Source organism: Aythya fuligula, chromosome 6 (genome assembly GCF_009819795.1).
Source record: "Aythya fuligula isolate bAytFul2 chromosome 6, bAytFul2.pri, whole genome shotgun sequence".
NCBI lineage: Eukaryota > Metazoa > Chordata > Aves > Anseriformes > Anatidae > Aythya > Aythya fuligula.
In genome coordinates, this window is record NC_045564.1 from 19,747,696 (window position 1) to 19,775,449 (window position 27,754).

At 43.6% G+C, this 27,754-nt stretch overlaps 1 protein-coding gene across 1 annotated transcript in view; it reads right to left on the minus strand.

Annotated features, from left to right (window-relative positions):
- The window catches only part of CERS6 (ceramide synthase 6), a 116,765-nt gene extending 94,651 nt beyond the window's left edge, over nucleotides 1-22,114 (minus strand). Inside the window, exon 1 of the mRNA XM_032189884.1 lies at nucleotides 21,800-22,114. Within this exon, the coding sequence (XP_032045775.1) occupies nucleotides 21,800-21,969 (170 nt within the window). The 5' untranslated portion in view covers nucleotides 21,970-22,114. The remainder of the gene's footprint in view (nucleotides 1-21,799) is intronic.
- Nucleotides 22,115-27,754: the final 5,640 nt, after the last annotated feature.

The window sequence follows — 27,754 nt, forward strand, 5'->3', positions numbered from 1 at the left end:
GGACAGCCACAGACTTCAGGTCTAAAGAGATGAGCACACACCATGAAGTCATTAAATATTCATAAGCTTCCTCTTTGTTCTCCTGGGTGGGTGACTGCTTGCCCCACTGTGGGTCTGGCATGGTATATGACAGAGGACTGAAATAAAAGCCTTGCTCTTGATGAGGAACCAGTAACTCTGGTGCAAATCCTATTTCCCCCTCCATCTGAAAGTACGACATGTTTCAGGAACTTTCCTACTCCGAGATGAAAGCTCGTACTAAATCTTCTGGTGAAGACTGTTCCCTTTGAAGAGGGAATAGGTCGTGGATGTCTCACAGTAGGATGGCTGAATTTCTGGAAGTGCTTGAAATAGGGATGGTTGGTTTGACTTAGAGGTTAAACTTTAATTCCAAGAGCAAGGTCACAAAATCATCTAATCTTTTGAAAGAACTTTAGAGGAAGCAATTTTCATCCTGGCTGGTGGGTATTAGTCACACAAGATGATCAAAGGTATTCATCCACTTCTATATAAAATGTATATGTGCGTGTGTACATGTGTATACCCGTATATATGTACGTATACCAAGCGTGGGACAACCAAAGCAAGAGCCAGCTGTAATACATCTCCATATGAAAAGACACACGGCCCAAATGGGATTACATGACGGACAGAGACAAGAGCAGGAAGAGCGCATACATGTATGAACATACAAATCTATTCAAACACAGAAACACATACATGTAAGACATGTATCATGATGTACTGAATTTCAGAAGGGTTGGGTCAGGCCAGAAGAGATGAGGGTTCCCTGGAGACCCCTCCTGCCCAGCCCCAGCCCTAGCCCTTCCCACCTGGCCGCCCAGGGGGAAGGACCCACAGCAGTGCCCAACAGTCTCAGCCCGTGCTTTCTGCCTTCCACACTGAGGCTTTTTTTCCCAAAGCAAAGCCCACCAGTGCAGACAAAGGCTCAGCAAGTCTTTCACACCAAATGCTCATAACACAGCTGACAGGCATCTCATTGTACTCCTAATGCGTGATAAACAATTAGCGATTGGACAAAGCAGTGCGAGAACAAATCCTATTAACAAATAATAGGATTTGCTTGTGGATCACCCAAACGCCACTTTGGCAATTACTCCCTTGGCGGCTGCAGTGGGAAGCGCCAGGCCAGGAGCCTCGTGGCACCGCATGCACATGAAGCACACGCAGCTCCCGGCCAGCCCCTGGGCTCACCACGCCACAGCAGCGGTGGCAGCAGCATACTTGCCAGTGTCAGCGGGATGGGAATGGCTGCGGCACATGGCAAAAAGAAGTAAAGAAGTAATCTACCTGGGGTAATGTGAACCACTTACGTTTTTTACGTATGCGAGCATATTTTGTATGGCAAAACAGGCCAGAAAATAAACTGGTACAATCCTCTTACCTATTTTTTTAAGCTCGGTCCAAGATTTTTCTCAGCAACTTAATACAGCCACTGGTAAGATAACATTCATTTAAAGCTTTTAAAGTGGCAGGTATTTGTTACTCTTAGTATTTCTGTTTAGTGGAGCCATGCCTCCTCATCTCCTTGTGATCAATAGAGTTGTCTTGTTTGTTTATTTGTTTCCTTTAACCAACCACAGTGCATGCTGCCTGGGATAAAAGCAGCTTCTTCCACTCCACCACCACCACGTTACAAAGGAACCAGGCCCTGCTCTTCATTGGATCAGTGCCTTCTGTTAGGAAATAAAAATAGAAACTAATAACCAAAACTGGGAGCCCATGAGTTATAATCATGTCATTATAGAATATCTTTGGGCAGAATTAGAAAAAAAAATGAATCAATTGTAAACCATGATTTTTATTTGTTAAATAGAGCAAACTGGTTATAAATTCATTCTTCTTATTTAGGAGTATAACTAAAAAGTTGAAATGAAAAACTTTATGCCTTTTAAGTAAGCTGTGACCAGAAAAGGTGATGGTATGACAGCAGCAAAGCAACCTGGGTGCTCCTGAATGTCCTAACCCTATAATAACCCAGCCCTATCATCAAAAACCACCCAGTAATACTGAGAAATAAATGTGCTACCTCACTGGGGATTACCTCTTCCACAGGCATTTAATGCTTATCCCACTGCTCTGGGTAACACAGTAAATGGAGCGTTCTGGTGTGAATGAAGAATCACAAGATTGTTTGAAGGAACAAACACTGAGGCTATTTGGATGGCACCTGGGGACGTTGGCTCGCCAAATGGAAGCGACACCCAGTCTCTCACCCAGCAGTGCCAGAGATCAGGTGTGAGAAGCATTACTGAACTTGACCTGCCTAGCGCAGACCACCACACACTCAGCCAGTGCACTGTTAAGACTCCTGCACTTCCCTCCTACACATACCCCAGAACGTTCAGAAAGCACATCAGTCAAGTATTTGCAGATTGCCTGAAGTGCATAAGGCTTTGCAAGCAGAGAACATTTGATAATTACCAACTTTACACAGAATTATACATGAAACTCTGCCTTCCCCTGACGACAAATGAGATGTGACATCTCTATCCAGGATACACAAAGAAGTATCAGCCCAGGACTGTAGCTCACTTAGAGCTGGACTGGAAATGTCAGATCAGCAGACACGATTGCTTCAGAAGGGTACTCAGAGCAGCTCTTGTGAGTGTGCATCTCCTTTCAGCATCCTGGCTGACAGTCACTTTCTTGGCATGCACGTCAGTCACCGACCTCAAGAGAAACATTAGACACAGCCTGAAGAGTGTGACCACTGCCTCCATGCCTATGGCCAAGGAACACAAAGAAAAGTCTGCGGAACAGCCAAAACTACAGCATCATCACAAGTTTTACCTTAGAAGAGGAAAAGTGACAAATACATTCCACTGCAAGATCGACTTCTTACCTACGGCAATATCTTCCCAGCTTCAGAGAAGAACACTTGCAAAAACAAGGAGGGGTGAAGGGAGGGGGATTGGGAAAACTACTGTACCAAGGTGTGCAGAATCTCCTCTTTCATGCTCTGAGTAGTTGAATGCTGCTCACTGACACATACAGGCCAGCTGAAAAGAGGACCAGCCTCTGAGGAGTTCACATAAAGCTGACACAACCTCTCCTGACCAGGGCGCCACCTTTGCTCTGCTTATCACTCATCACAGCACGCTCATCCTTGCTAACTCATGACTATCAGCTCCTGCCCACCTCAAGAGCCTCCCTAGCTGAGAAGAGCCAACAGAGGAGCCAGAGCCATAAAACAGCAGAAATCATGAGCAAATGCTGAGAAATTACAGAGCTATGTGGAGCTGTGCCTGTGCTACAGCAAGATAAAGGGGAGCCTCAGGACAGGCCGGGTAAGAAGCCAGGGTGTGACCTAGGAGGATGGGCATCCCGGGTATCCGGTGCCCTGGCTGCAGTTCCAGCTACAGCCCAGAGCAGCTTCAGAAACAGAGTCCATTCCCTGACTTTCAGGTGGGCATGGTTTTCCTGAAGCAGATGCAAGAGGATCAAGAACAAAACCAGTTATCAAAGTACACAGGACGGCGAAAACCCATCATGCTGGGGCAGAGCCCTGCACATCAGCAGAGCCGTGCACTCACAGCTCTGTAAGGAAACCTCTCTGCGATCAAATGGTAGAAGACGAATTATACATGTATGTATTCAGCAGCTGAGTACCCCCCTTCAGATGTTTGTTGTAAGGCTTATCCAGAGCATCTGGAGGGTCAAAGCACCAGTCATCTGCCTGTCATGAATCCCCATGCTGGAAACAAGAGACAGCTTGCTGTTACATTACTGGTACTAAATCCCTGGTCCTTCACTGCTAAGTAATGGAATTAAAATGAACAAACAAGCAAACCTAGCAGAGGCCATGACCACTTGATATAAATAGAAAGAAGAAGGCAAAATGATTAGGCTTAGAGACATTACCAAAAACTTTAAAAAATATGTTATATTTCAGCATTGTTTAACCTTGCGTGCAAAGCAGAATCACACCGACTCTTGCACAGAGGGAGGAATATGTGCTTCGCACACACGTCATTAGAACTGCTGGCAGGCTGAAAAAGCAAGCGTTTAATATCACACAGCTACCCAACGGAGAAAGAGGAGTGACAGTGGGCTGGGGGAGGGAGAGAAGAGCAGAAAGCAGAGAAGCCCAAAACAACCCAGCAGAAGCACGTGCCTTCCCTCACCTCCTCCCAGATGTGCACATTTCCATTACACTACACCGCACTGACAACAGTTTGCATTTTAACCACCAAAACTGAACATTCAAAATAAACGCTGCTGTTCACGTGGGGAACAAAAATAAATAAATAAATAAATAAATAAATAAATAAATAAATGCTCTTCTACAGAGGCAGATTTACAGCCGACTCTGCCTGCAGTGCCAGTGCCATGCAGACTGGAAAAACTAGGTCAGATCTTTTGCCAGCCAGCCTCGCTGCTGCTCCTCCCCACACCCTTTCTCTTCAGCTTGCGGTAATTACGGAAGAAATCGATGAACGAACACAGCAGATCTGCCATGTGGGGCTTCAATTACTTGAGCCCAGTCCATATCAGGTGGGTCATCGATGCAACTACAGATGGGAGGGGTAAAATTTCAATCCTCACAATCTTTTGTGATTCACAAATCCTAATCCTAGAACATATGCACTGAATGCTGCTTGCCCCCATGAGCAGCCAAACAACAATGGATGTGAAGGGGGGGGGGGGGGGGGCAAGGGACAGAGAGAGAGTGGCTAGGAAAGGACAAAGAGAGGCACTGCTGGGCTTCCACTTCTGCTGTACTTGTAATGGAAATTTATCTGCCTTTTTTTTTTTTTTTTTTTAAGCTTAGCATTTTTAAAATGAAATCTTGCTAGTCTATTTCCTATAACTTGGGAGTGATCAGTTTTAGAAAACTCAACTATCTCCGTTTTGACATGGGATTTCCAGAGTGTAACTGTAATAATAGTTTTTATATCTACTATTCATTCTGTATATGTTTTAAATAGTTATCTCTTAGGAAAAAAGAAGACTCAAAGACTGCAATTCACTGTCACAAAAAGCATTTTTTTTAACCTTCATTAAATCTAGGACCAAATCAGTCCAATTCAGCTTACTCATTTTTATTCATTTCTCTCCTTCTGTCACACAGGCAGAAGGCACTCAGAGCCATCATTAAAAAGCAAAGCACTGCCGCCACCACTGAGATGCAGTTCAGTATCAGCTGAATACCAAAACAAATTGCTCTCCAACTCCATTTCCACCACAGGCAGCATGCTGCCTGACAAGTTACTGCAAGAAGAAAAAGATGGCCAACCTGACTGGTTTGCCAAGCCACAGCCCCAAACCCTGGCATGGTTAAGTGCCCCAAAATGCAACCCTGACAGACGGAGGCAGGGGAATGCCAGCAAGCCCCCCAGGCTGGGACACTGGACATCTGGCTGGCAAAATACATGGCTATATTTCAGCCAGAATTAATGGGAAGAAGCATTATTTCTCTCTCTGTTCAGGTGCTTGGTGGAGTTTCTGTGATGATGACAAGGCCTTTTTCTCCCACCAGCAATCCCACGTAGCACCTGGAGGAGCCCTTTAGAGCAGCCTATATAACTGAGCAGCAGACAAGAGCACAATGCATCCGAAATGCAAGAATGCGCACCGGGAGCCTTTGTCTCTGATGTTTCTTCACGCTTATCCTTCCTGCCTTTGGCTAAATTCCTTTGAAACCAAGGCAGTGCTATGCACAATTCATCTAAATCAGCCCCATCTGGCCTTTGTTCCTTAGGAGGGCCTTATTTATAGCAGTCACTGTTGAACTTTTACAGTCTTGGATAATTTTTCACCCTTAACTCAGCAAGCCATAAACAATTACTGTCTCAGTACCTTAGATAAATAGCTATGGAAACCCTCAGGAAAAGGTTGGATTTTGTTTGCTCATTAGGGGTGAGGAGCTGGTATTTTGGGGTTATTTTGTTGGTGTTGGTTTGTTTTGACAGTGACACATTAAGAGTGGGAGGCATCTTGGACCTGAACCCACGAGGACCCTTAGAGTCTGGACCCAGTGGGATGTAAAAGGCAACCTAACGAACACTGCTTAATGTCTGCTGGATTGGAAGGAAAGTAAAGACGTGGCAATGCTGGCATTACATACAGGGAAGAGATGAGAAGATGGACCAAGGAAGGTGACGAAAATGAGCATTTCCGAGAAAAGTGACAAGCTAAAAACATCCTGGACCCTCTGCACTGTCAGGCAGCAGTATCCAATGTGCTGTGACTCACTCCAAGCAAACCAAATAATCAGTTTTGAAGCCTGTATCTTAACCTTCAATGATTTTCCTCAAAGAGTACTGATGCATGATAGCGTAATGAAGATCTTTTGTTTCTATAAAAATTTGAAGCTTCACTTTCTATTAAGCCTTTCAACACAGGTCAGATAGAATGTCTGTATATATCTACATCATATTTCCTTCATTTAGCTTTCATTTTTTAAATACTAAACCATGATGAGAAAAGTGTTCTGAGATCCAGATTTTTTTTCCAACCCATTTAATAGACAAAACAAATGATATTTTGACCAGTTTCATTTATAAAAGTATTTCATGTTCCACAATTCAATCAAAGATTTGCATCATTCCGTAAAGATACCTGCAAAACAGCAAACTTTATTTTTACTCTTAAACTATTAGCTAAAATTACACTATACTCAGAAATCAAGCTGGAAATTATTTCTCCATTTATTTAAAAAGCAACCCAAACCAGCATTTTATACAATTCAAAAGAAACTTCCAAGAGCAGTCACACTGTATTCTGAGCAAACAAAGCACAATTTTCCAATTGTTTAAATTTCTTCTGTTGGATCATTAAAGCATCTTATGACTAATATTCTAACTATAAACTTAACAGAAGATCTCACTACTTAAGTATTTCTCAAAAGGATTAAAGTTTGTGGATTTTTTCTTCAAGCTTCTGCCGTTGTGAAAATATACAACCAATCTTTCAATGAACAGCTCTTCTCCTCTATTGAGTTCTCGCCATAATGAACATCTGGCAAGTCTATCAATTTATTGCCGAAAATGTCTTGTGTTTCTAGATGATCCAGGCAATCATAGCTATTCCGAATTACTAGTGAAGATCACTGTATTTTTCTCTCTCACATGGACACACATCTACACACACATCCCTCCTTAGAGTATAGCATAAAGCAAAAACAATTATTCGGCATTATTTTTAATGTAATGTGCTAATCATGTCTTCAGGGAAGCACATTAGCACACTAAGTTTCCCTAGACCAATTGAACACTGGTTTTTGTACTCTCATAGTCTACGGTTATCAATGGAGCCGCACCCAGCTGACTGAAAATGTTGTCTTAAAGTCAGGAATTCTACCACCAGTTGTTTGCCAACAGCAGAGTTCAGTAGGGAGTTGCAATGGGTTCCTTACAGTTTGAATAAAGGGCTAGAGCCCACTTTAGAGAACTTTTTTTTACATGTAACAATATTTGTCTGCCTCACAAAATGTCCATCAGACTCAAACTTCACCTGCTTGCTCCATCTTTGGAGCAAGCTCTATCTTTTGCTCCATCCACATTTCCCATTCTTCCTGCCTATACTGGCATCCTGTGCTATGGCACTTCATCTAACACCCAGCTGTGAATCTTCTGTCCTTGGAGCTGGCAGTTCAGCACTCAGAAATGGGCCATTTGCAACTTCTGTAAATTGAGGGTCACCTCAATTTACAGAATCACCTTTGATGAGGGTCACCTGCCCTCATCAAAGTTTTACACTTGTCTTGCCTTTCCTTTTGGTGTTCCTGTTCTCACTGACCATATGGGGCTCTGGAGAATGATGAGGACCCAGTCTTCCACTAACACTTGCCAGAAATTACAGCACTTGTATTTTCCAACCAAATCTGGAACCTCGTTAATGACTTAATTTGGAAAGAGTAGAGAGGGTGCTGTCTCTGCCAGACAGAAGATTTCTGGATGCCATCAGCAAAGATAAATAGACACCAGTCTGTAATCATTTTGGGTCATTTGCCAGCTGGCATCTCTTCTCTTTCTTACTTGTAATCTCTGTTCATTAAAGATGCTGCAAGAAGGTGGGGAGGGTGCCTGAGCCTGCTACACCCTTCCAGGTGGGAGGGGGTTGCAACAGTACAAACACTATGGCTTTCCACTACTGTCTTAAGAAAAAAATAATTCTTAAGAATTTTCAGAGCTGACCCCTGCCTGACTTGGGGCAGACAAATCACACGTACAGGAAGTCTCTTTCTTTCCTAGGAAAAAAGCGTTCTCACGTACCTTGGAATTTAGAAGCATATTTCATGGGATCAGTTGCAAATGCAGACTGCTTCTAGTGAGAACGAACAAATCGGTACGCCTGGTTACACTGCATTCCTCCCAGGTGCATGCACACACATGGGTCATGCTTCCCCCAGCACACACTCTGTATCTTACAGTTTCACTCTTTATTCCCACACACCAGCAAACGCAGCTGCATGCTCCTTTCTGCCCCACTCCACCTCTGGTCTTCAACCCCTCTGTTAACAATTTTTACGTAGAGAGAAGACAGAAAACATGGGGAGCAATGAACTCCTCAAACCTTAAATTCCAAGCAAGAGAAGTGCCATGTTGCTGCTGCACTGTATTGCCACAAACATTATTCTCTTTGCTCATACATATGAGGGGGCTGACTTGTCATGATCTGTCATTTGAGATGGAAATATTTATTGATGGCACAGAAAAATTCTAACTTCTGTTTTTATTACACATTTTAATACCATTATTTAAGAGGCTTTAGAATATTAAAATTCCTCAGCCTGTTCCACAGTAGGACAGAAAGAACTTAAATTTTATCACTATTTCATTTATACCATAAATAATCCAGCTGCAAAATCAAGATCTAAATCTAAAACTATGAGCTGAGAGCCAAAGTACAGTGTGCTAGGTTTACCACATCATAAATAAAGCCTTAGAGTAAACTAAGTCCTTCATTAAAATTACAATTTTAAGACAACCTTGTAAATACTAACTTTTCATACCCTGTAAACTGTCTGAGGGAATGGGCTTTAGGAATTCAGCAGAATAGTTTATCCTGCAGTAAATGCTGAAAGCTTTATGATATTTGTGATAGTTCTCATTAAACAATGTGAAAACATTTTCGAAGTGAGAACTGTCCCATAGGCTACAGTTGAAGAGTTCACTCCCGTGATTCTTCTTTTGGGTTGATACCTGCTCTCCTGTGGGCAAAGCTGGTGGGTTGGCATTTGCCTCACATTCACTTGAAGAGAACCTGGTTAAAGTGGAATCATTAAAAAAAAATAAAAAAATTACAAAATGGATCCGGAGCTATTTTCCAGCTCACTTTTCCCATTCTCCATGCAAGTATATTCATTCAGAAGCCTCTGTGTAATTTCATGCAAGTAAATACCTGCAGCACTGTCAGAAAAGATAGAAGGAGAACCCTGTTGTGAAGAAGAGAGAGATCTATTGGGATGGCCTTGGAGGTCGTGATTATAACCTATTTAATATACATATGCACACACACAGTTGTACTCTCTAAATAACAGAATTGCGACATGTGAAACAAACATCATCATCATTAAGGATGGCACTTTCCTTTTTCTGTTTACATGTACCCAACAAAGCTCTTAATAGATATATTACCACTCTGACAGTGACTATGGTGTACACAGAAGCACCTGGATTTGCATTAAACCAGTTGCTGCACAGGCTGATGGCAACGCAGTTGCAGCACAGTTTAGAAAGATTTGCCAACACCCCCGCAGGATCGCCAGTCCCTGTTACAGAAGCACCAGGATATTCCTTCCAGGTCACCCTGCATGTGCCGACAGGAGCTACCACCACAGACATAGCTGACATTCCTCACGCTGCAAAGTGGCTTTGTGAAATAGCAAACCTAGGGCAAGACACGTGGAAAGCTGTCGACAAGGTACCTGCTCCCAGCCAGTCATGAAGTTGCAGACCTGAAGCCTACAGTCAATATTAGCTGATGCTCTTGTTCAAAAGGGATTAAGGGAGAGAAGCAACGCTATTGCGTGATCTTGTTACTGACTGGTCACCTAATGCCATGCAGGAACAGAGGCTCACATCGTACTCTGTCAAAATAAAGAAAGGGGGAGGACATGTGTTTAAAATGCATCAACTTTTTCCAGTTAACATCCAGTAAACTAACCTTCTGCAGGTGAGGATCACAGACAGGTGCACACGTATTACCAGTCTTGGAACGAAAAGTGAGGGCAGAGAGAGTGAAGCGTGGCCCATGGTAAAGGAAAGAAAAAAGGACTTAAAAAAACAAACATATAAATGATTACTTTGATTTCTATCTAGGTGTAGCGTTAAAACGGCTTTTGCTTCATAATTTCTAAAACAATATTCAAATGGCTACATGTATCTATATATAATGACACACCATTTCTGCTCTTCCACAGAGTTTTTATACTGATGTAACACCTGTATTCTGTAGAAGCTAATTCCTTAATTATATTGGCAGAAGACCAGATTCTGGACATTTGTGAGTAAATAAATCAGGCACAAGAGCAGTATGCATCCCCAGCTGGTATAAATCAACCTGACCACCCTTGAATAAACCGTGATTTGCACCACCAGCAGACCTGCCCAGTATGTAAATAATTAAGTAAAGCTGTGTGACAAAGCTCTCTTCATGCATGTAATGCAGTTTCACAAAATTAATGCACTCTTAACACTAAAAGCAATATAGGCAAGTGAATGCTAATAATTCAAGAGAGACAGCTAATCTGATGTACAGAGTCTAGGATGTTTCATAAATTTACAGTTCCTTACTGTAGGAATTCATTGGGCAGGGAGCATGGAAAGCCCTGACCATTGTAATCTCGATTCTTCGGGTATGATTTAGGATTTTCTGGCCCATGTGTGGTGGGCAGGCCTAAAGCTTTGGAAGAGATTCACAGAAGCCTCCAGGTGCAGTTAACAGAAGTCTGAAAGAGAAGACCATATGGAAGTGGTAACACCTGGATTCTAAAGACCATTTTTATATGTAAAGATGGTCTAATATAGCTTTTTATTTGAAATCTCTACAAAGGATTTTATCAACAACAAAGCTTAGATGTTGGGATCTGCTGCCTTGACTCTTCCTTCCAGTAAACCTTCCCTGAGACAGAACAACCAATAGAATCAAAATAAAATCAGAAAAAGAAAGCACCATCTGCGATTCTTCCTGAGTTGCAAAGACAAGAGCAGTTGCAGGACAGAAAACATTTAAGGGTCATGAAGAAGAGGAGAAAAAGATTAGAAAGATGCAAAACAAGAAATAAACATTATTTTCAAGATAAGATAAGAGGAAAAAGCAAGGGACATTTGTTCTGAGACTGAGGACACAGCTGTAGGATGAGACATACGAGAGTGTGTGTCAGGAATCATGTATTTTGTTCCCAGATAACGCACTCTTATTGAACTCTTAACACTCAGTTTTTCAGAAGATCTGAAACAATCAGAAACTTGTAGTTGTATATTGAAGCACCAGGGCTGTAATAAAGACGTGATGGCTATCATGTTTGGAGATTTTATAGATGTGTGTCACCAAACTCACCCTCAAGAACAGGGCAAAGATTTAACTACAGTGCACTTAAAAATGAGTGTAAATGCAAATGCTTCAACATAACTTGGCCGTTTTTTATTCTTTCAGTTACATTACTTAAGAGATTTGCTGTCACTATTTAAAGCTCTAAACCCCAGTGAAGTTATGCATGAATTATCCCCATCAAGAAACAAGAAAAAACACAAGTTAAGGTTATGTATGTACCAAGTGCTACTTTCTCTTCAAAACTTGACGTCACCTCTCATTGGAACATTAAGCAAGATGAAGTAGTGTTGCTCCATTTCTACTGATGCACTTTTCATCTTGACAACTGAAAATAAAATGCCGGGCTGGCGGTTTGAGCTCATGCTATGATTCCAGCAAATCACCAGCCTATTTTCAAGAAAATTAACCTGTTATGATTTAAACAACAACAACAAAAACTTTATAGGCAACATGCATACGTATATAAACTGAATAACTCTAAAATTAAGAACTGGTCAAGAATATATGCTTTTGGAGGCTTACAATGCTATAGAGATCTCATTTTTAACTCTACATCATTGTCCTATAACCAGGCCCATTTAACTGTGCTGGCTGAAAGTCAGGACATCTGTTCCTAAGGAAATTTTGACATTTCTAAATTTCCATTTCATTCCAAATTGGAAGAAAACCAAATATTGGTCATATTTCATATAAATGCTCTAGAAAATAACAATTCCAGGTTAGTGCATGCACACAAAAAAAAACTTCCATTAATTAACTAGGATAAAGGGTGTTTCTTCTGTCAAATATCAAACTGCTTCATTACCACCCCGACAAACAACATGATGGCTGGTCTAGAAAATGAGATATTCCAAAATTTCATAGCTTTTCCAAGGTTTAATTAAATGATTTTTTAAATAAAATAGGAAAGCAGTATTACATCAGAGTGACACTATGCCAGTGTGATTTATAAGTTCTTCTGTGCTGCGCGCACATACACACATATATATAAACATTTCCAAATATATGTGTATTAGCTATATAGACAACTAGGAAATGTGGAACTAGAGACTAATTTCTCAGGGTTTTTGTCTAAGACTGATTTAATCTTATTATCTTGAACACAAACGGAATAAAAGCTTTTCCAGTAAGGTATGCAACCATCACTCCCTCTCGACAGGGAACATAAGAGTTCCCTGTTTTCTAAAGTATGAATCCTTTTGAGAACAAAATTATCTTAAAATATTGCAGTGTGGAGAAGAATCAATTTATGGAGAACAGAACTGAAATTATCCTCAAAGTTGCCTGTTATAATCAGATTTGATGCTGTAGGAAACTCAAAGTATTGATCCTACACGGGAACAGGAATGTGCTTAAGAAGAGAAAAGGAAGAAAAAATCCAAATCTATTTCTTGATGTACTTCCTGTCTGTTCACATGCCGGACTACAATAACAGCAATTGGAAGACCCATTCTATAGCAAACAAAAAATGCAGATGCCCATCAAATGTTGTGTGCTCTGCCCTTGTTGAGTTTCACTTGCAGACTTACACAGTGAACTTCAACCTAATCCTCACCTATTTAGGCTTCCACTAGAGTTTGTAATCTTCCTGCAGGCTTGGACTCCCGGGTGCCTCCTTGAGTCTTGCAGTGTGCAAACACGGCCTCACCAGTACAGAGTACCAGGGGATCACCCTCCCCTCGCCCTGCTGGCAGCCCCCTTCCCATTGCAGCCGTGAATGCCACTGGGACATTTCTGGCTGATGTTCAACTTGCTGTCCACCAGCACTCCCAGGACTCCATCTGCAGTTCAATTTGTCATAATCACGTCAATGCAATCACTGCAAAGTTAATTTAGTTCAAAGGGTGTTGTAATCCTAGGGAGCATTTGGCTTTGGAACCATTCATATTTTCAGGCTGTTCTCTTATCATCTCGGTTCTCTCCCTTCTCTCATACTAGGTGTGTGGGAAAAGTTGTCAGATAAGTATCAACCACCCAATTACCACCCAATTATTGCTTAAATACATACAAAACACCCTCCCACTTGTGGTCTAACTGCTTGACTTTCTTTTTCCCAAAGGCTTCTTTCCAACATAATGTCCTTAAGAGGAATAAAGACACCCCATTGGACCCGATCATCTCGTTCAGCAGCATGCTTTGGAGGACGGCTAGTTGTAAAGAGCAGGAAGTCCAAGCAAATCTAGTGGACAACTGGGGAAAAGCTTGTCAGCAGGCACATTCTCACTCATGACCTTTACATTCTTGTTTTCAACACAAGCAACTGGTCTCACCAGTTGCAGCAAGGATTCTGGTCTTGATGACACGCTGGTTTTATCTTCTACAGCAATGCCCAGAGAAGCCACAGCCCTGGGTCAGCTCCAGAGGCTGGAGCCCTCCGGCTCCCCAGCTGAGCAGGCCTCCTCCCTACAGAGCAGGGTCTTGAAGCTTCCTGCCACCTGAGTTCACGCTTTCAGCTATGCTAAACATTTCTCAGCTCACTTTCATTTCATCACAGCTTTCATTTTCTCTTTGTTATGCTACGATCCCTGTAGCTGTAGACTAACATTCCACGTTTACTCTGCCCACCTACAAAGGTGCCTTATAAAGGCTAACTCCTCTATTTCCTAAGAAGCTGGCCTTGTTCAGCAGCGCAGCACCTTGCCTCCAGCTATGTGGATTATTGCGTCCTTCTGAGGAGCCAACGCACCACACAGCCAGAACAGACAAGCAAGTGCAGCAGATGTTACTATACACCACTCCAATCTTCCTTTCAGTTACTCGCTTTGTGATCTGCAACTCCTCATGAGCAAGTGGGGGCTCCTTACTTGGCTCTGTGCAGCATTTGCTATTTCCAAATAAGCAGCTCCCTGCCACCTCATAAAGGTGCCTCTCTCTCCGGCCTAGAGAGCTATGCCTGTTTGTAGTATCTGCCCAAGGAGGCAGTATTACTGCAAAAGCAGCTTTCAAGTTTGAAGTTTCACGTACCTACAGGATGCCAAACATCACAGAAAAGCAGAAGCTGAGTGGCCTTCACTTCCACTTTCTTTCAAAATCATGAGAGTCCCAGTGACACGGTAAACAACAGCACCAGCAAAAGGTGAGGTATCTATACAATATCTTATAGAAACTGAATTATCGCCACCAGACGGAAGGGAGTAAAAAGATCCCAATTCCAGAGTAAGGATTTCAGCCTCATTTCTATCAAGCTTGTGTGTTTTTTGGTTTTTTTTTTTTTTTTTTGGTTGTTTTTTTGGCCTTCTGCTTGCACAAGTAAACTTTATCTCAAAGGATGGCAAACAGGCAATAAGTAGATGTGATCTCACCACACAAAAGAAACAAGAGAGCCATTTCTTCCTCTGGGTCATCCCACATGCAAACACAAACAAGATCAGGAATCTAAGATTTTATGCCAATGAACACCCTTTAGGTTCTAACCTTTGTTTTTTGCACTAGCATAATGATGTCAGCTAGATTGATTGATTTATTTTTACAGTACCACAGGTTAGTCTCTGCACCCACCTACCCCCAGCGTTGGGAGAGAAACCCAGACAGAGCAGGTACTATTTAAAGGAAGCTTTTACTGAACTCACACTGAGGAAAAATGCAAGTGGTTCAGATGTATTCCTTTAACCATCCTAATGTGACCTGTGAGTGTAAAGAAGGCTTTTAATTATTTTACACCAAGCTCTAAGGAACATCTTTTGTTGTAATATTAACATGAGGATTAGCTTAATGGATCTGAAAGATATTTCATTAATACATTGTGGTTAGGTTTCAGCATTCTGCTCTTCCCTATTCAAAATGCAACTTAGATTAATGGCTGATATACAAATATATCTGTATTTTACATAGTATACAACAGATCTGAGTATCATGCTTCTTTACAGCTCTTAGATTTTCTTAGCAGTTATACAGACAGCTATCTTGAGAGTTGAAATTTGGTTATGCAACATCAGTAACATTTACATGAAGCTCAACAGTATGAAAGTTTACAAAGGGAAAATGTGACATTTTGAGATGTATTAAATACATAGGAAAAAAAATCATCATATTTCACTCTCTGCTTCCGGTACAGAAGTCACAGCTCCACCAGTATTATGAAAGTCATCTCTAAGCTGACAGCTGGCTACGCTCAGTACTTAACTCTCCCTCCTCTGTCACCATTTGACTACTTCAGAGTAACTGGGAAGGTATCATCCCTGTGAGAAATCAGTGACTGTCAGATGGTCCTAACTGAAGACTGCAACTCTTCATCATGTGCTGAAAAGACTTCCTCACAGAGGATAGAAGAGCCTAGACTAGCCAATCATCAGAAACGTTGCTCACCTCTGAGCAAAATATTAGTGATTCCTGCTCTCTCAGGTGACCAGAAATCCCTGTCTCCCCCCCAGAAAAATCCTTTAAATGTCTGACGAGTGAAGGGAGTCACTGGTGCATGAGCTCACAAAGTGATCAAGATATTAGATGAACACCTCCAAAGAATCATCAGTACTCATTGGATCATCTGTGAGGTGCTAATTCCAGTCTTAAGTAGACTACTGAACACTACCTGAGGTTATGCCCCTTATGAAAGCCATGCACTCTTGTACTGTAATTTTAACTTATTCCAAGACTCCAAGATGACCTTGAGACAGGCACTGAAATCCCAAATGTTAATCAACTGTCAAAATTGTTGTAAACATGGAATATTTTTCAACTGTTAGAAAAAACAACACAACAAGCATGGTCAAGTAAGCACTGCTCCACTGCAGCATCCCCATCCTCTCCACCCTGCTGACAATTAACAGAGATAGTGTCATGGGAACAGATTTACCCAAATGATAATCTACTAAATATTTTCTATGGACTGGTAAGAAACCTGTCTGCAGATGTGCAAAACAAACAAACAAACAAAAAAAAAAAACAGAATACCAGAAACTCTTCTTTTTCCAAGAAGAAATTCTTAGCAAATGCCTGTTAATCAGTGACAGAGGCAGAAGTAGGAGCAACAAAAAGAGCCACCATCAATTTGGATCAAACTGCACAGTTACAGGAATCCAGGAGACAACTGAATGGAAGTTTCTAACACTTGCTGGGACCTGTTCTCAGACAAAACACCACTAATAGCAGCTCTGCCCGAGTAATAAGCTCCCAGTATCCTCTAGTAACTTGTCACTGGAACCTTTCCTTCAGCTGGGATGTGGTTTGGCTGTCACTTGGATACTTTAGAAATCGGTTTTAATGGCATTCTCTACAGGAGTTCAACACATATTTCCCATTTAACTCCCAATTTTGAGATTGGCATTAATGTACATCTATAAATGGGCCTTTACAAGAGACATTTAAATGGTACCTATTTTCTCCATTCTGCCTTCTTTTAAAGGAACGTGCTCGGCTTACATGTGAACACACACCTACGGTTTTCTCCAAGCAACAGCGATGCGTAGCAGCCAGCACTCACACCTGAGGTGGGTGAGAGTACGCTGTGCTGCTCAGAGCTAGAAAGGCAAAACCAATCATTTTGCTGTGAGATATCTAGTTGTTTTAGTGACTGAAACCCAAAACACTGCAACGCTAGGAAACAAAAACTGGTTGCATAAACAAAAATGTAAATGACAGAAGATTAATAACTAAACCGAAAGAAAAACAGAGAAATGGATAGCACAATCGGCAAGATATACACTCATTTTAAATCTATTTACTGTTAGTGCTCTACTGATTCTACTATTTCAAAAAAGAAATGGGTTAAAGTTTAAAAGAAATAGCTTGTCACTTTCTTCACATTGCCAGTATCTTTTCGTAAGGGAGTTACCAATTTCCATGTCTAATTCCATTTCAACTGAATTAAGTATTTATCAAACAGTTTTCAACAACAATAATGAAAAACACAATAAAACCACATTGATTATGTTATTAGAAATTACAAAAATAAATAAAAATAGAACCGAAGAAGTTCCTGTCAGTGATCACCTGCATCCACTTACACACATGCGAATTAGACATGATCTGATCGTTCAGGTATAACACACAGGGAACTAAGCAAGAAAACTACAAGTGTCACTGCCTACAAACAGGTTTGGATGAGTGAAAATGACAATCATTGCCTCACTCAGCCTGCTGAGAAGTGGTTTTGAGCTGCTGGAAATGCACAAAGATCGTGCTCACTGTTCCAAGCTCTATATCCTCTCTGACCTCCCTGTTATCATAGGAGAGCACGAGTTCTGAACATCTTAGGGATGATGAAAGCCAAATTTGTATGTATATGCTACATATCAGAACCCTTTTAAGTGCTTTAATGTACTGCCACCTGAATTATTTGTTACAGTTTGCGATATATATATACATGCTCACACATACGTTGTGTCACATCGCCCCGATCCACTAGGAATTACAGTTACACTCACTACATATGAGCCAGCTGAGGTTACCTTTGAGGCTGAATTATCATTATAAAAGAAAAACATCATACAAAAGCCACAAGTTTCCATATGCTTTGCATCTACGGTATCTTGATCTGACTGATCTTAAACCAGGAGGCTGGCTCAGTTTAAATCAGTGCAGCTGGAGGGCTGCTCCTGTTTACAACCAAGCTATCTCTGACCATGTAAACCATTCCATCAGCTGAGGATGATCAGCTTCACCTTAGAGAAATATTCCCTATAACAAGGCCTGAGGACAATAAAGGCACTGTAATCCCAGATTGACAATTTATGGAGCTACTTTATTAGATCTGAGCCCAAACTGTTGCTTGCAAGGCAAGAGAAAGAAAGCACATTGCAACCACAGTGCAAGGAAGAGAACCAAGACATTTGAGAACATGAGCCAAGTGTACAGAACGCAGTAAGAAAGGTTACTTGACTCGGATATAAGATTGCTGGACCACATCAGAAATGTGTTTAGTTAGCACATCTTTTGGATGATTCAGCCAACCTCTCCCTCAAGCGATGGCTCTAAAGGAGAGGAGCATTACCCTCTTGTTGTGTGTCAGACAAGCACACTGATTGCTGAGCAAATATTATTTTTGTCGCCACATGCCCCTCACAGAGGACACGCTTGGGACAATAGGAAAGGCTGTTGCACTCAGCAGTGAAGATCTATGAGATCCCATAGAAGAAAGAAGAAAAATCATATTTTGCCCAGAATAACAGATGCTTCTTTATCTTTTTAGGCCAACCGAGGCTGCAGCACCCTGCTATTAGCTAGATCAACTTCGATTCAGCTTTAACCTGTTTTGCCCACTCTAGAACTAGAGAGGATCTGGAGAGAGTGGTAGTAATAAAAACTCTTGTGTCTTTATAGATGAAGGTATTGGGTAGTACAAAAGGGGATCCTTAATTGGTGATGTGCCTTTAAAAACAAATAACAACAAAAAGCACAAAAAAATAATGGATACCGTGAAGAAATATCTCCACATTACCACCACAGTGCTGAACTCATGTCATCTTCTGAATTACTAGGTAACACTATCATTGCACTTAGCTACAGTTTTCTAAAATATACTTTGTGTTTAAAGAGAGAGATAAATGAGAAGGAAGGGAAAAAAGGAAAGGCTGTTAACATATTCCAGCACCTCATCCATAACTATGATGGCCTTAGCAGATAGAGCCACTAAATCTCACAGTTACGAGATTATACCTGTGAGCAAAGCTTATTTCTAGAGCACTCATCATCATCAGATCCAATTGCCGAAGCGATTCAGAACACGCTTAATGTTCTTCTAAACTACTTTTTCCTTTCATCTACAAGTGTGATGGCCAGTGATGACAGGGTAGGGAAATGGAAGAAAAAGTGTTTTATTTAAAAGAGAAAAGAAAACAATTTCAGAAGCGTCTAGATTCTTTTCTGGACTTTGCTAGACGATTCAAAGGAATAGCGAAACAAACAAATGGAAAAACCACCCACCACAACCAAAAATATCCACCAAGCAACCAGAAGGATTAACTCTGTTAATAATAGGTGAATACACATAGAACAAAATTTTCAAGTTCTATGCTTACAGTTGCACACAAAAACATGGACGCACAAATATATGTATTCTATATGTATATAAAGTACATATAGATATGAATGAAGTCAACTTTTCATCTTTAGCATGACAAGTTTTACCCCCCAGCCATATTGAGAACTTTGTAAGCAGACATGTGAAGTCCAAATCATAGCTCCACCTGAAACTGTATTTCTTACAGCAGTAAGATCTGGGAAGTTAGTCATCCTTTAGCGCCAGCAAAGTAAAACTATTCTACCCTGGCAGCCAGCTACTGTGAAGGAGTTAGAAAATAATGGATACTAAATCACCAGATTCTCAGCACTGTGTGGCTGCTTGCCTACCAGTATAAAGAATTACAAGAGTACCTGTTAGGTATCTTGCAGAAGGAAACGGGACACGCTTCTGTTACAAGTAATTCACTACAGCCATGGATTTAAAGTACACGTGGAACTTTTAAAGTTGTTTTACAGCATCTATTTTTATTTGTCCTTTAAGCACTACCATTGCCAAATCAGTGAACACATCTGCAAAAGCTTCTTCCAGGATGCAGCACGTATAACATCAGTCACCAACACTGAGTTTTGAAAGGAAAAAAATGCATCTGTTTTAATACACAGAAAAATGCAGAAATCATCAGTTTAATAGATATTCCTGCTCTTGTCCCTTCCAGATCTCAGACAGCTTTACCAACTGAATTAACTGCAAACCTCATATTAATGATGCACATGAGGTATTTCTCTTGCTCCCTGAAAACAAAAAAACAAGGTCTGATGAAATACATTACTAATGAGCAATAACGAGGCTTGATTTTTCTCTCATTCAAAGACAATCCTCCTACTTTGATCAGTGGAAGCAGGTCCAGTCACTTCTGCTCTGCCTGCTTTAGTAAAATGCTGTATGTTAAAAATCACAACTGTACCAGGCTGTGTGGCTTAACCTCACATAAAATGGCCTGATTCTAGTCTCACATTGGAGTCTTACAATCGGTTTGAAATTAAAAAGGAACAAATACATACTCAAGTAGTTGTTAATAAAACCTCTTTGGAGGTCTCTCACCTACTATCAAGCTACCAATACATGTTTCCAAAGCTGAATTTCAAAGTCAACCTAGCCAAAATAGAAGAGGTATGGAAACGTACCCAATTCCTCATCTGCATAGCCAACACTTACAAATATAATGGTCTTCCAAATTAAAAATTACTTCAATTGAATTAAGAAAGCTAGCCTGTGGGGGTAGATGCAGACTACTAAGAAATCATAGTAGCTTCTGTGCTACACAGCTGCACCAGAACCGGCAGAAACAGCGTGTTTCTAAGTTTAGGCTGACATTGTCTCCATGACTAACTGCTGTGCCCCCTAACACAGCCCTGCTGTGACACGCGTTGCAGTTCAGATGGCAAGAGATGCAAAATCACGCACCCGCCCTCAGCACTACGAGGCGAGGCACACGCTGTACAGACGGCAAAGGGAAGCAGCAACCAGCGAGTGATCTGGCGCTACCTAACCGACACCGGGTACTTTAATTGCACTCGTACTGCGGTATTCCATCCGGGACAAGCGGCTAGCTCAGCTTTCCGTGCTCCCCACAAGTTTTGCTGCCTTCCAGCAGAGTGCCACCGAAGTTGCTCGGCTCTGGGAGCACCCGCAGCCTGCCCCGGGCACCGCAGCCCCCGGCCCCGTGCTCCCAGGGCAGGGAGCGCCCAGGCGGCAGCTCCGCCCCGCAGGGCTGCGATTTCGTCGCTGCCACAGCACCGTGGCAGCCCTTCCCCGGGGTGCAGCGGCTGCTGCTCCTCCTCGGTCCCTCCCTGCCCTCCTCCGCCGCCCCGGCAGCGCCGCTCGGGAGGGCGGCGGGCGCTGTGGGGCCCCCCGCTCTTTGTTCTTCGCGGGCACAGCGGCGAGCGCGCAGGAGAGCCCGCTCCGCCCCAGCCGCCCCACACACGCCCCACGGCCCCTCCGCGGCGATAATCGCGGGCGACCCCTCCTGTCGCGACAGCTTCCCCCTGCCCTCAGAGGGCGCCGGCGGGGTGGTGGCCGCTGGCCCCGGCCGTGCCCAGGTGCCCCGGGGCCCTGCCCGCCGGTGCCGGGCCGCAGGTGGAGGAGGCCGGGGCCGTTCCCGGGGCGACCTCGCCTCCTAGCGCCCGCTCCGCGCCGCGCCGGCTCCCGGAGCCCGCCGCCCTCCCGCATCGGGCCCGCACCGCGACCGAGCCGGGGGCACGGCGCTACCGGCCCGGCCCGGCCGGGGCAGGAGGACCCGAGGCGGCCGCCCCCGGCCGGCGGCCCCCCAGCCCCGCGCTCCCCGCAGGAGGCTCCCGCCGGGCGGCTCCGCGTTACCTCTCGAAGAGCAGGCGGATCATGAAGATGCAGAAGGCCAGCGGGAAGGCGAGGTAGAGGTCCTCCGCCTGCGGGAAGGAGGCTTCCTCCGTGCTCTGCAGGTCGGCCCAGGTGACGTTGTGCGGCAGCCAGAACCGCTCGTTCCAGAACCAGGCGAGGATCCCTGCCATCTTTGCTTTGTCTGCCGCGGCGCCCCCCGCTCCGCTTTGCTCCGCTCCGCTCAGCTCCGCCGGCCTCCCTCACCGCGGCTGCCGGGGGGGAGGAGGACGGAGCCGTGCGGCAGCCCCGCCGCGGATACTGAGACTGCTGCTGCTGCTCGTACTGCTGCTGGTACTGCTGCTCGTACTGCTGCTGCTACCGAGCGCCGCGGCTGTGCCGCTTCTCCGCCCCGGCCGCCCGGCGGGGGCAGCGGCCGCCCCGCCTGTCACACGGCCGCGCCGGCCCCCATTGGCTCCCGGCCGCTCCCCGCCGTTACGCCGCTGCTCCGCCGCCGCCTCGGGGCCGCGGCCGCCGGGTGCCCGCCGCTGCCTTTCCCCCCCTCCCCCCCGCCCCTTCCCCTGCTGAGGCAGCCCCCAGGCGGCGAGCACCGAGGGGGTCCTCGCCCCGCTCCGACGTTTACACGGGGCGCCACGGGAAGCCCCCCACAAGCCCCTTCCTCAGCCCGGCGAAGCGGGACCCCGCGGCCGGCGGCCCCTCAGGGGGCTGCCCCCGGCTCTGAGGCGTTGAGGCAGGAGCCGGCGTCCCGGCTGAGGGGAGCGGCCGCGGCACCTCGCGACCTCAGCCCGCTGAGCGAGGCACGGAGAGTGCGGGCACAGCGCTCAGCTGCAGCGAAACTGAGGTGAGGGCTCTGGCTTGGCGTCCCCAGATAAAGCAAATCGTACTGTCTTTACGTAGGTTTTCACTTTCAGTTACTTATCTCGCTGCCCGCTTCCAGCTACGAGAGGAAAATTAGAGTTGTCTCCACCAGACTTTACAGAAAGGTGACAGGCAGGCTCTAGCGGAGCAGTGGCCTCTGGGCTGTAGGCAGGGTGGTCTAGGCACAGACACAATTACTCCAGGTAGTAGGTGTACGTTATCCCTACACCATCAATGTTTTTCTCCCCTGCCCTGCTTTATTTTATTTGGCTTCAGTGTTCACCCCTGTATCATCACCCCCTCTAGCTGGCTACCAAATGCCAAGAGAAGCTGAGTGCTGTGCAAGGTGAACTCCAGAATTTTATCATCCTGGCTGTACATTTTCTGCCAGCTTGCTCTTTTTTCCCTGCTGACTCTACTTGTCTTGCCTGAAAAACTAATTACATGGCTCCTCATCTGTGTGCTGGCATTTCTTTGCTGAAGAAAACTCCATGGTATACACACAACACCTTCACACTGTGAAAAACATGCTATCGATTTAACAAAATTAACCATGTTTGTATATGGAGAGGATTTCCATGCAGGACATTTAGGAAAATTTCAGGGAATGTTTTGGCAGGTTGGCTGATGAGCCATGCAGGTGAATCTTCCACTGGGTGCTTCTGGCGTATTGCTGAGCCAACATCCCCTGTGTCTGTGAAGTTTCTGATTCAGTGCTTCTGGTCACTCCTAGATGAAAGCTTTTCTTGATGAAAAGCTCTTCAGATATAATTTTAATAGCTGTCAATATGCAGATAACCATTTGCTTCGTTAATGATAATTGGATTTAAGGCAAAGTTAATTTTAATCAGAAAATTGTTATCATTATTCTGCATCTAAAGGTTGACCTGTTTTTTTTTCAGCGTATTTCAATATTCCGATCAGTTTAGAAGTGTATTCAATATTTATGTCTGTTTCCAATACAATGAGATAGCTCTTTCCCAGACATTGCAGAGGCTCACGGGCTCTGGCACTTGGCACTGCAGATACAGGAAAGGAACGGATCTTTGCAAAGTGAGCCTAGCAACAGTAATAACATGATGATGAATAACAGGTTAATTCCTGCTGAACAATTAGTATAATTGACTTTTGTGTCAGAGTAAAATTATTTCAGGGCAACAGCTCTCTAAGCCTATCTGAAAAGAAATGGCATTTCTGAAACATTTGGGAGGATGACCAATTAAAAGCTTTTAATTGCATTCAAATTGTAGCAGCAATCATGTAGAAGGAGCCAAGAGGGGACTATGGAATAAGAACGCCTGAATCCTGTGCTGTGGAGGGAGATATTCCTGGGAGGGGCTCAAAAGCAGCCCTAATATTTTAAATTTTGTAATAGCCCACTTTTATTATTATTATTTTTAAAACTTGCAATAGTTTATTTGTTCATTTGCAGTAAACAGGAGGCTGTTTTGCACCTCTAAATCTCTGTGAATGAATTTGGTAATCTGTTTGTCAGCACCACTGCATCTGTGCCATGCTACTGGCCACCTGGAGGAGTTCCTCAGCCAAACCGAAAAGCTGCAGCAAAACCTGGCAATTGTTGGGACACTCAGCAGCAGCATGCCTAGCAGGAGGGCCGAGAGCAGGATGGGTGCTGTGTGGCCATTCTTCACCTGTGGGGGGGGAACCAGGAGGACCATGGACATGTGGATGTGGCACCCTGAGGCATGGTCCTGGGCTGTCTTTCTTCTGACTCTGCCTGCTGGTCCCAACAGCTGTGGGCTTCCAGTTTCTTGTGCTGTTAGTTTTGTCAGCTATTCTAGTGATAGTATTCTAGTCACCTAAAAACTAAAACCTCATGGCTGGAGTGGCAATCTTCATTATGAGACCTATGCTGGACCACTCAAATCACTTCTGACTCCTGCATGGGTTTGTTATTAGTCTGAAGGGATCAGTGTGACTTCACCCGATTACCAAATGATGTACCCTGAATTCAAATCACTGTCAGAGCTCTGTGTAATTGGGCTTAAAATACATCAGTACAGTAGGTGCAGTAGGTGTCCCCAGGTTATATCACTTTTGTCTTCCTTTTTTTTTTTTTTTTTTTTTTAAATCTTGGCAGACAAGCAAGTTTTGACACTTGGGGAGACATGCAATGGTAATTAGTTTGACTGTTGTGAAAAGACTTATGGACAAGTAGCTGTAGTTGAAAGAGTGGTTTATGTGCCACAGGAAGGCTTGTGCATTGTGCTGGGCTCCAATTTGAGTCAACCTGAAGCAGAACTGCTCTATGAGGATTGATCAGAAGGAAAGGAGGAAGCAGGGATTGCCTGAGTCACTGTATGTGTCCATGCTTCATTCTTCTCCATTGTTCACTTCGGTTTGTCTTCCTGATTTAAAGGAAGTGTGCCAAAGTGTGCATTGTAATTATGATAGTCGTAGTTTACTATTTCAATGTTGTGTAACCACCCAAGCTTATGGTAAACTGAACTAGACCCTATTCACACTAGGATAAGAGTAATCAGTCTTCTACGCCAATTTTGGCTAAATTATCTGGAAATAAAACTTCTGATTCATTTTGCACAGCTGTGGTTTTATCTCAGACAAACCAGATATACTGCATTATACTTCCAGTGGCATTTCAGATACATCTGCTTCATGCCTACTCATGGGGCCAGGTTTGAGCTCCAGAGTCACATTATGATTTACTTAGTAAAGGGAATTTCCAAACCTTCAAGCAGTCAACATTTACTGTTCAGGTTATTGGTACACAGGTACCAGGTACACAGAGCTGTACAGATCTTGTCTTATCATCTGGAGATGCTCTGGGGGACCACAGACTTCCAATAGCCCAGCCTTGCTTCCATGTTCAGTAAAATCTGGGCACTGACTGATGACACAGTTGTGCCAGGCTCTACAATGAGCATGCAGCCTGGAATCTATGCCAGCTTCATGTCAGCTGTGAGAGGACAGACAACAACAGACAACTGGAGAGTTACTCTGGCACAAAAAGCAAGCTACTTCAATGCTAAGCCATCAAAATGTTTACAGTGGATTTGCGTTGACAGTGTGAGTTTTTGAGAGATCAGTACTTCCGCTCTCGTGTCTGCAAGCTTTGCTCCAGTCCTGGCAGCCTGAGTTATCCAATGCGTTAGCAAACAAGTCCTGAGAACTCCAGAAATCACCCTCACAGCTAAACCCACTTCCTTCCTCACTTCCATCTTCAGCCAGCTTCCAAGGTGATATTGTATCCAGAAGAATATTCACCTGATCATCTCATTGATTTTTTTCCCCATAAAGCTGTTTTTAATGTGGTTGTTTCACTAGTTATCTGTTAATACTTCGTGTTCACACATGAATGAAACTCTTGCCATTTAGTATTTGGTTTAAAGACCCCACATAGATGTAAATTATTATTTGCCTCTGAGCTAGATGATAGGCAACTTGCTGGCAATATATTTTTATTTTCTTATTACATTGTTTTGAATTTCATCCTTATAAATTTTGCTGTACTTATGTCATGGTTGTACAGGGAGACCTGAGGAGAATATTGTTTTCAGCAAAAGTACACATTTGGTTTGACTGAAACAATCGCTGAATTCATGCTAATTTATCAGATAAGTATTTTCATCTCCCCCAGTCATAACATATATTATCGTGACATTTTCAAGTCAAAGCATCCATTTTTCATTTTCTTACACTGCTAGAGTAAGGTTATTTCACTTAAGTGAATTGGAAGCAAAATATAAATCAAAAGATTGGTTAAAATCAGACACATCAGAACTATATGATCCAAGTATACCTTTAAAGCTCCAGATAGCCATTAAAAGGTCCCCTAGCTGTAGTGACAATGTCAAAGCTTTCAAGATTGAAAGTCATGTATTATTGCATGTGTCAGCAAAATGGGAAAGGTACCACAGAACTAGTCTGATAACTAGGTAGCCACACTCCCTGCTGGGATAACTCTAGTGCTGACCATGCTCTATTGTGAATATAGCAACTTACTGTGAATACAGCCATAACTCTATAAAAGGAAGATGACACACCAGCCTGTCTCCTCCATCCCCAGAGCATAGCTGTAGTTGGTACTGACACCGAAAGAGTTAAGTATGGCTTTAAAAGTTTTCTGGATGAGACCTATAGTACTCTATTTCTCCTTTCTGTTTGGAGTTGTGGAGAGGAAAAAAGAGAGAACACCACCTTCAGGCTTCTCAAGCTTTGTTTCTGCCCGTGTGTGCTCTCTCTGTGGCTAGTTCATGCTGGGTTACTAGTCAAGAGAAAAATTTCTCTACCTTTATTATGAAAAAGGGATGCTTCTTTATTCCCCCAATGAAAACAAAAAGCACAAACATACTTTGTCTGCCAGATCTTGTATATAGGTTTAAAACTATAGCTTTATATTATTATATAAAGTAATTAAATAGCTTGATTTGAGTGTTGTCTTTAGGCCTCATCCAGCATCATCATTTTACCCATCCTAGCAGGCTGCACTCATGCCTACACTTCCTCAAATGGGTGGCCACAGCCATTTGTGTTCTCTCGAGCCTTTGTTCCTGCTCGCCAGCCGGAGCCACCGCACACCCACTGGACTGGCCCAGCAGAGCAGGCAAGGAGCTCTCTTGTGTCTGTGCACCATAGCATAGACACGCCAGCAAAATCTCTCCAGTGATTTATCATTCCTTCAATTCATTCTCATCTGCTATGTGTTTTGGGATAACTAGTGGCTTATTTAGCAACTTACTGATTAAGGAATGTAAACATTTGTGTGTCAATTCAAGCATCAAGCAGGAGAGCTGAGAGGACTTGTTCACCTGCATATAACATTCACCCATGTTTAATGTCGGTGTGGCCCCACCTTGAATATTGTGTATGCTTCTGGGCTCCCCAGTCTAAGAAGGATGCTCTGGAAGCATACAGAGGAGGGCAGCGAAGCTGGTAAAGATGCTGGAAGATGCATCCTTTGCGGAGAGGCTGAGGCCACTTGGATCATCCAGTCTGGAGAAGAGGAGGCTAAGAGGCAGCCTTGCTGCTCTGCAGCTCCCTGAGGAGGGGAAGCACAGACGGAGGTGCCATTCTCTGCTCCCTGGTTGCCGATGGCAGGATGGCTGCAGCCAGCAGAGC